Source organism: Rhipicephalus microplus, unplaced genomic scaffold (genome assembly GCF_043290135.1).
Source record: "Rhipicephalus microplus isolate Deutch F79 unplaced genomic scaffold, USDA_Rmic scaffold_13, whole genome shotgun sequence".
NCBI lineage: Eukaryota > Metazoa > Arthropoda > Arachnida > Ixodida > Ixodidae > Rhipicephalus > Rhipicephalus microplus.
The window spans coordinates 16300593-16310265 of NW_027464586.1; the positions used below are offsets into that span (position 1 = coordinate 16300593).

Sequence of the window (9673 nt, forward strand, 5' to 3'; positions counted from 1 at the left end):
GGAATATATTGCCTGGGTCAACTAGATCATTGCCTTTAGAAGATTTCTTGCATGAATGTATTGATTCGGGAATTGCTTTGTATCCCAGCGTCCACATATGTGGACAAAACATATCAGTGAATTTTTGCTGTTGTAGCGAACGCCTCACCGCAAAATCGAGTTCAAATGTTCGCGCTAATCAGGCGTTTCATAAAAACACCGCCAGATGGCGGTAGCTGTCAAGAAACAGCAGCAAATGCACACAGGAACATGGAGTCCTCCTCTAGCCGCGCCGCAAGGTGGGTACCTCTACTTTTTTTGGTATATTACCTCTAAATTCCTAAGAATTTGTGAAATATTTGGTAATAAACAGAAAACGGAAGCGCGTATCTTGTTTATGTCCAAGTTTTGTTGCAATACAAGCGGTAGATTTTTTGTAAAGCGAGTTGCCGTGGCGGCGTCCACGTGTGTGGACGCCAGGCCCAGGGAGTTGCGCGAAATGTTGATAGAACGCCGCACGTTACTGGAGTGCGCCTCGCTACATCGCGACTCTAACAAACTTTTATCTGTAATGGGGTGAACTACGGTATTCATAAGTTCGACTTAAACTTTATCTACTTTATTTCAGACGTGGGCTAAGCGATGAAGATATACAACCTATCCTTTTTGAGCGGCCCAGTGGAAGCGAGTGTTCTGATTTGGACAGCTCCGATGATGAACGCGTTGAAGCAGAGCCATCAAGCAAAGGCCCCATCGACGACTACATAGAGGACTCATCGGACGATGAAGACTTAGAAGTGCAGCAATCGTCCACAGTAAAAAACAAGGTGAAGAAGATTTGGCATTGGGTGAAAAAAGACGTCCCTATCAACGAAGGCTTTCCCGAGAGTGAACTTGTGCCGCTGGTTACCCTGGAAGAGGCTAAAACACCCCTCCATATGTTCTGGAAGCTCGTAGATGATGGTTTAGTTGAGCACCTAACATTTGAGACCAATCGGTTCCGGGTTCAGAACAACAAAACGAAGGTGAAGCCTGTAAGAGTGGATGAAATCCGGAAATTTCTAGAAATAGTTCTGTACATGTCAGTTGTGTGCCTACCTTTCAGGCGGATGTATTAGTCGCGACTCCTGCGTCAAACCCACGTTGCAGAATGTATGTCTCGCAACCGGTTTGATGAAATCATTTCTCTTTTCCACGCCGCAAACAACGACGACGAGAAGAAGAAAGGAGAGGATGGGTATGACCGCTTGTACAGAGTGCGCCCCGTTCTCACACGCCTAAACAGAAACTTTTTGGCTGCCGCAGAAATGGAGCCATGTTTGGCGGTGGACGAAATGATGATTCCTTTCAAGGGTAGGCACAGCCTGAAAGTCTACATGCAGAAAAAACCAAGAAAATGGGGCTACAAAGTATGGACGCTAGCTGGTAGGTCAGGTTACGTGTACTGGTTCGAGCTGTATGGTCACAACCTTGTCTCTGAGCCGGCGGACCTTCATCATGCATTTGGCGAAAGTGGAAAGATAGTGGTGCGTCTGACAGAAGGCTGCCAAGGAAAAGAAGTGTTCTGCGACAACTTCTTCGCGTCTGCTGAACTCCTTGCTGAAATGAAACAGCGTGATCTGGGATGCACTTCAACTCTCAGAAGCGGGAGGACTGGTCGCTGTCCCCTGCAAAATGAAAAGGAGCTCAAAACAAATGGGCGAGGCTCATTTGATTTCCGCCACGAAAAAGACAGTGGAAATGTGATCTGTCAGTGGTATGACAACCGAACTGTAACGATTGGATCAAACAAGCACAGTGTGAACCCTGTGGGGTCTTGTCGGAGGTATGACCGAACGAAGAAATCCTTCGTTGATGTCCAGAGACCCAGCCTTGTGAAAATCTACAACCAAAGTATGGGTGGTGTAGACAGGGCAGACCAGCTGCTTGCCTTCTACAGGAACGACCTGAAGACGAAAAAATGATATAAGAGAATCATTTTTCACCTGCTCGATCTAGCCGTCGTAAACAGTTGGCTATTGTATCGTGCCACAAAGGGATCAGTGATGCAACTGCCTCACTTCAAGCTGCAGATTGCATTGGGCTTGATGAAAGCTGTGCAGGCAGCGGAGGATGTTGAACAAGAAAGAGACGTCAGCTCCACCTCACTCTCCAATCGAGCCTCGGATATTCCTGGTGCAGTGCGGTACGACTGTGTAAATCACATACCTGTGAAAATCGCCCAACCAAACGCTCAACGCTGCAAAATGTCACAGTGCAAACGGAAAACCCGTATGCAGTGCAAGAAATGCAAAATCTACCTGTGCATTGAGGTAGATGGGCCCACAAACTGCTTCGAGCAGTTTCACCTTGTGTAACTGGTGTTCCTACTGTCCACATATGTGGACACTCGTTTTCTTCTAGAAATAAAGCTTGGATTTCCGTTTTTGCAGCTTATTTGCTCTTTTGTATATGCTACTAATAAATATATGTAAAAAAACGTCATTTGCACAAATGTATAGCTCATGGGAAACAAAGGCAACAAACAAACAAATTCCGAATCAATACTTCTATGCAAGAAATTACAACTCTTGATAAGAGTTCTAGTCCTGTTTGTTAAGAGTTGTATTTTTGTGTGTGCTGATGTATAGCAAACCCACTCCTGCGATAGCCCAATTTGGGCTGCAGTATGTAAAAATAAATAAATAAATGAATAACATACCTCATCAATCAAAATGTTTTAGCTCAAAGATACCTTGTTTACCAAGTGGATTCAATTGAGTACAAAATTGCGCCTTCATAGACCGGCCATCTCCAGTTCTTTAAGGTCTTCCCCTTAGTGCTGATGATGTGCCTATCAGGTTTGTCTTCTGTCGCTCATCCCAGGTATAAGGACGTTCAAAATTTGCTATGTTGGAGTTATCCTTCTCGAACGTTTTTTTCTCCGAAACCCTCTCCAACGAACTCTAGACGTTGCTAGTATAGAGAACCAGCGCTGGACTTTCCACGGCCACCCTGGCGGTGAGAGCCACTCTTCTCAGCTGCTCCCGCAGACGAGAGTGGAGGCTGGTAGAGATGGTGCGTGCGCGCATCGCCGTAACAAAACCAAAGGAGTGGCTGCTTGGGCTGGTTGGTATTGCATTTTTTGAGAGAAATTTACTTTCTTAGTGCACAGAAAATGTTTTAGAGGGAAGATATAGCAGAGAGATAGGACAGAGCGCACACTTACAACTAACTTTATTGCACAGATGGCTGGAAAATCTATACAGCCAAGAGGGTGAGGAGATCACACACAGAAGAAAAAACAAATGATGGCGCTTGTGCCATACCACCTTATTCTAATCTTAAAATAACAACTTAACTGAAAAGATACCTGTCATCCTGTCGAATAATGGATACAGACATCTTTTCACTCAAGTTGTCATTTTAAGACGGGAATAGGGTGGTTTGGCGCATGGAGGCGGAAATGGTGTAGGGCCATGTGCTCAGATTTAGGTGCATGTTAAAGAACCGCAGCTGGTCTATATTTCCGGAGCTCTCCACTACGGCGTCTCTCATAATCATTAGTGGTTTTGGGACGCTACATCCCAAATATCAATCAATGCTATATCTTCCTTCTGTAACGTTCCCCGGGCACTAAGAAAATATATTTTTCTCAAGAACAACCAAAAATCAAAGGGTGCGTGTGGTACTGCTGCGTATTCAAGTGAAACAGTATGTAAAAAAGAGGACGTATCCTGGAAAGGTAGAACGTAGAAAGAGGAGGCAGCGTTGCATCCAAGCGGTCAGCCGAGCAAAATTCTGCTTTCGCTTTCCTTTCTAGTGCTGTCGGGCTCATTTTCAAACCGGATGGCTTGTGTCTGGTATATTTATTTGGTAGTGAAGACAGCCACCCGTGGAAACCAGGGCCAAGCATTCGAGTTTAAATGGTGTTTTGCCGGAAATGAAACGAGCATTATATGCATGAAACAGCACTGTATACTTTTTTATCTGGGCTGCTGAGCGTTGAGTAGTGAACTTCAAGACTAACAAAGTTTCAATACGTCCACCCATTTGACCATCAGCACCAAGCTCTACCTGATGCCACATCGTGTAGCTAACGAAATGATAGGGAGGTAGTCTTCTTTTCATTTTTTTGTAAACAGTTGCGTGTAAAGGAAAGCTGCGTTGCTCACAACACTTGTGCAGGGCCACGGTCATACGCCGCTGAACTGTTATAAAACATACTCTCGCAGTGAAAACTCAATGCCGAAGTGCCTCTGTTTAACTTAATTTGTGCGAAATACTTGGTTCTTGTTACGAACAAAAGAGCGGAATTTATGCGTTGCTAGAGAAGTATCAAATGTCTTCAATGTTTGCTTGTTGTTTAGTTCACCTAACACACAGTTTAAGCTTTTTCCGCTTGCCTGTATTGGCCTAAAATGAACATGTGTGTTCAACGTTGATCATTGCTAGGCTTTAGTGTGCCAACAAGATATCATTTGAGGTACGCTGTAGGGTGCGTACCTAGATTGTGACCGCTTGGGGTTCTCCAATGCGAGCATATCTTTTGGTTCACGGGTGTTCTTTTTATATTTCGTCACCATCTTAATGCAGCCATTGTGGTCGGAAATCCATCCCGCGCTATCAAGCATAAGACAGCGACACCACCCGTGCCATGCTGTCACATTGGTTTTCTTGGTCAACGTCCACGTGCATACATACCGCAGACAGGTTGTACATATGCCGCCAGAAAAAAAATTGATGCCGCAGCCACTACTTATTCGTTTTTTACTACAGAAGTGCACAGTGCAGTATCGTCGCCACACGAGCATATAAGTCGGTATTACCATAGCAAAAATTACTAAGTAGAAAATGATCATGAGGGAGTTGCCATCACTGCACAACACTGTCTCTTCAATGCCACATGCATAGAAGCACTTTCAAATCAAATCAAATCAAATCTTTATTTGTCGCAAAAAATATACACGCATTGGGGTGTATATACAGAAGGAGGTCCCATAGCACAAGGCTGAAAGGGGACCTCCTGTTAGAAAATGACATGTTGATAAGTACAACAAAATGGCAACAAAAAAGCGATTAAGTAATTATTGATAGTAACAAAAACAACGCAAACATGCAATAAAACATGCCAGTAAAAATGGTAACAAAACAATGTTCAGTAATTGTGCATAACTATGAAAACAACAAAATATACAATAAAAATACCAGTAGAATCGGGAACGAAATGAGGTTAATTAATGATATACAGCTATTAAAAGAACTCCAGTGTGCATGGGTAATAAAGGTGAAAATAACGCACACAGTAACAGCTGTAAATGTAAGAAAACGCCGATATAAAAATGAAGATGAGTTATAATTGCGAGATGAGATGTTTAAGTTCTTTTTTTAAAAGCAGCTAATGACAATTGTTTAGTGCTTAGTGGTACCGAATTCAAAAATTGGATAGCTGCAAATATGGTAGTATGCTTGCCGTAGTTAGTGCGTGCATGTGGTAGTAAAAAGTTGTTGTTTGAGGCAAACCTGGTAGGATTAGAGTTTAACAATTGAAATTTCTCTAAAACGTTGACTGTTATGGTATCGTTAAGACACTTAAATACAAGAACCCCAATTTATATTTGAATAAATTACACACTGTTAGTACTATATGTTGCTGAAAAAGTGGGGATGCACAGGAGATCGGTGAACTGAATGTTAGGATGCGAATGGCTTGGTTTTGGAGACGTTGGAGTGGAAATATATGAGATGGATAGGTATTCGCCCATGACGTGATACAGTACGTAATATGACTGTGGATGAAGGCGTAGTACAGTTTAAGCAAAGTCTGCAAATTGAAGAATGGTCGTGCTTTGCAGAGCTTCTCTTCGTTTTCAAGTGCTATTTATGTGAGAGTAGCCTTCAGGCAGTTTTATTTAAACCACAGCGCAGTATTACAGGCGCAATGGTTTTATAGAGCTGTTTGTTCCAAAATGAAGCACGGCAGCACCGCAAGTGCGTGCTCTCCCTACAGCCGGTCGTCTGGGCGCGAATGGCTGAGTTGTGTCGCCACTCACTGCAAAGTGCTCTTTTTTGGTGAGCCAACTATCCAGTCCTGGTCTCCTATGAAACCAAGACTTCGGATCAATGCATGTCTCAAAAAGCCCGTGAAGTTTAGGAGGTTTATTTATTGCGAAACAACCAACATAAGAAACCACATCAGCTTTTTTTGATAGCATTTGCAGATACCATTTTTGAAATTCTGCAGGAGCCTTGCAATAATCCGCAAGTGTCAGTGCTGAAATCTGGTTAACATAAATTCTTTCATCTTGTATTTTCTATCTGGTGGTCAGTCATTCTCTTGGGCAGTAAGAGCTGATGTGTGCCCAAAAATAATCCAGAGTTGAAAGTTCGTGTGGTGGTGTGTCTTGTTGTCCTTTTATAAATTTATGCAGCCATAGGCTATAGCTGCAAGCTAGTTTACTTGGCTTGCAATCCTGTAACTCATGTATAGAAATCATGAAATACCTTGTGTTTATTTGTAAATTGGTGAAACAAGCTTGTTTTAATCAACTTTCTTTGAAACCTATTTTAATATTTTGGTCTGTGGCAGACTTCTTTCCACAATGACTATTGAAGTATTTGTTCATTTCTTTTCATAATGGTCACATGGCATTTGATCTGGATAGTTCAATATAACGTCGGCTGTCATTGTCATTGTTTTTCATTGTTTTTCATTGTTTTAGCTTGCATATATGGTATACTGCAGTACCTAAAACTCATTTTGAGGTGTTTATTCCTATTCACGTATGCAGGTGCTTGAAAAAGCTCAGCATTTCATCAAGACGTGGCTGTTGAAGTTTGTTGGTCTTGATGGAGGTTAGGAAAGGCACTTCACGCATGTGTTCATGAATTTGCCGCCCGGGTGCTGCCCCTCGGAGCAGAGATCTGCAACAACCTGTGATGGCTGTTTTTCTGTCCAATCGCTGCTTGCAGGATCCTGGGCAGCCTACCGTCATTGCCTCTTCTCTTGCTGCGGCCTCTAAATCTTCGCCGCACCTCTGCTGCCCCGCCCAGCCCTATGCCCATAGAGCATTGCTGAACTCGTGTCCTAGTTTGGGCTCCATTACTGAACAGCAGTAACTTGAAAAGCTGAACTAAAAAATAAACGGTTTGACTTGGTATATTAGAAAATAATGTTACAAAAATTATGTTCTGGTATTCTCATTTGTAGGTTGCCTGTGTGCGGAATATTTGCACCGAGCAGTTACTTTAGTTAATATTTTTTAGTTAATACTAGATGGAAAAGCCTATGTTACAATTTCTCGCAAAACGGAGGAGGAATGTGTGGATAAAACTAGACAGTAACTAGACTTGTGCAGTCTTATGCTCTACATGTGGAGAGTGTAATGGGCAATGCAAGAAAAAACGCAAATATGGACGATTTAGTGGAATCGTGTAGTTTCTACACTTGTCATCCAGTGGTCAGTCGCCTTGAAGTATACTACACCGTGAAGCTCGTACGGGGCTGCTATAGATGCTAGAGGAAGTTCCGGGGGCATAATATCATGTTTACCTGCTAGGGAATGCCAGTATTAAAAACGTCCTTCTTAATAACGGTGGATTATTGGCAAGCCAATGGTAGACGATATTCGTCGTAAAGCGAATGCTGGCACAATAATAGAATTTCATTGCCAACAAAGTGGGTCGAGAATGGTCATACTGCCACGTTCGATTTCCCAAGTTTTGTCATCGTACCAAAGCACTACACAATTCTCAGCGCAAACTGCGCCTGCAGTATTCGAGAAGCTTCCGGACTGTAGTAGATCTATTCGATAAGATCACGCCCACTCTGCGAACGGTACAGATTATTCTGGAACCTACGCCACCGCCAGCGATAACGCTAGAACATTCGACGGCAAGAGTATAAATGCCGATGCGCTTCGCCGCTTGTCAGTAGTTGATCGACGGCCGACGCTCCGTTCGCCGATCTAGCTGTCTCTTCATGAGTCCTCGCGCGAGACCCGGGGTCACGTCACGCGGACGTCGACCCCAGGGGTTCAAGTCGACAAAAAAAGTCTACGCGGCACCGGCGTCTTGTACGCGTGACCGCCGCCCCTGGGTCTCGGGCCTTGCTGCCTGGAGCCCACCTACCCCGTGCCAAGAGGAGGTGCAAGGTCCCTGGTTCACGCCCGCCGTCCCGGAGTCTCCCTGCGGTCCACCTGGTACCACCAGGACCTGCGCGGCGCCCGCCTCGGCTGAGCCGCTTCCTCGACTGCACGTTACAAGTCACCCACGAGCCACGCGCAACCGGCGGCTTGCGGGGTCCGCCCACCAGAATGGCCACGCCATTTGAACTCCCGGTGAGGGAGAATTGTTTCATGTTTTCCGCGCCCGAGGGCGATATCTCTGCCGATGAGTTAATTGACGCAATTGAAGAGACAGCTGGTGACGACAGCGTATTAGTACTGCAACATATGGGGGGCGCCAAATTTCTTGTATGCACCCGCAATGCTGGCCAGGCAACGAGGCTAATGGTGGCGGAAGGATTTGAAGTGAACGGGGCGAGGGTGCCAGTGAAGGAAGTCGGGCCGCGGGTTACATATGTGAATGTTTACCGTTACCCCGCTTTTCTTTCAGACGAGGCCCTTAGCAACACCTTAGCCCAGTTTGGTGAAGTGAAGGGCATTACGTTCGCCACCCTAGCCACTCGCCAGACCAAGTTAAACGGGTAACGTGTGGTTAAAATTGAGATGTGCCGCCCAGCCCCCAACTTCATCACTATTGCGGGGCACAAAGTCATGTGCGAGTACAGAGGCATGCGCCGGGTGTGCGCGGGTTGTGGTGAAGTCGGGCATATGGCGACTGCGTGCACCACGGCGTACTGTAAGCGGTGCGGCACCTTCGGCCACGATACTGAGGGCTGCTCGGCAGACTGTAAACGTTGCGGGGGTCACCACGGAACACGTGAGTGCTTTCGTAAGAGCTCATGCGCTTCGGCCGCCCGCGGCTTCCCCTCGCTATCTGAATCCGCTTCGTCGCACTCTCAGTCAAGCGGCCCCGCCTCTGCCCGAGCAACTAACTCGCCGCGTATGCAGGTCCTTACGTCCAGGTCCGCATCCCGCACAACCGAGAGGGGATCCCCTTCCGGACACCGCGACTTAGACTCCGATCTGACTTCAGGCAGTGACATGGGTGATCCGTCCGCCAGTGAGGGGGAGAGGCCCGGGAGTTTTGACGAGACTACCACCAGGTCGACCGAAACAGAGTCGAGCGATATCGAACGGGTTCGGCGCAATCGTCCCCCCCCCCCCCTAAGCCGCCTCCACCCTCGGTGAGCCGGGATGACTGCGGGAATTCGCTGACCGCGGCTGAAGCGACCCCCGAGTCCAACGAGCAGGGAGAGGCTGTCCTCGCTTTATCCCACACACCCGTCAATGTCCGGGCCCCAGTGACCAGCCTGGCCTTGGAGGCCGGCACCCAAGACCCAGCCGGCAACAACGCCCCCATAAAAAGTAAAGGGTAATACTTTCTACCCGGCGACAGGGAATGCGACCATGCTGCACCGACTTCCTCACCCGCCCCCCATTCGGCACGCCCAAGCCGGAAATCGGACGCGAAAACTGGACAGATGGCCACTGGGCTAGAGCAGAGAGCTCGCTCGCGCTCACGAAGACGCCCTGATAACGATAAGCGGTATCTGGGTGAGAGGACAGCCAGCAAGGAGGCCCGGCAGCGT

The 9673-nt window shown here is 46.4% G+C and overlaps 1 protein-coding gene across 1 annotated transcript; it reads left to right on the forward strand.

Annotated features, from left to right (window-relative positions):
* Nucleotides 1-1133: 1133 nt before the first annotated feature.
* LOC119162959 (piggyBac transposable element-derived protein 3) lies at nucleotides 1134-1943 on the forward strand. The gene has a single exon (XM_037414846.2). The coding sequence runs from the start codon at nucleotides 1134-1136 to the stop codon at nucleotides 1941-1943; it is 810 nt and encodes a 269-aa protein (XP_037270743.2).
* Nucleotides 1944-9673: the final 7730 nt, after the last annotated feature.

Bases quoted from the DNA above. Each gene is read 5' to 3' on its own strand.
- LOC119162959 (XM_037414846.2), top strand. From the start codon at position 1,134: ATGTCTCGCAACCGGTTTGATGAAATCATTTCTCTTTTCCACGCCGCA.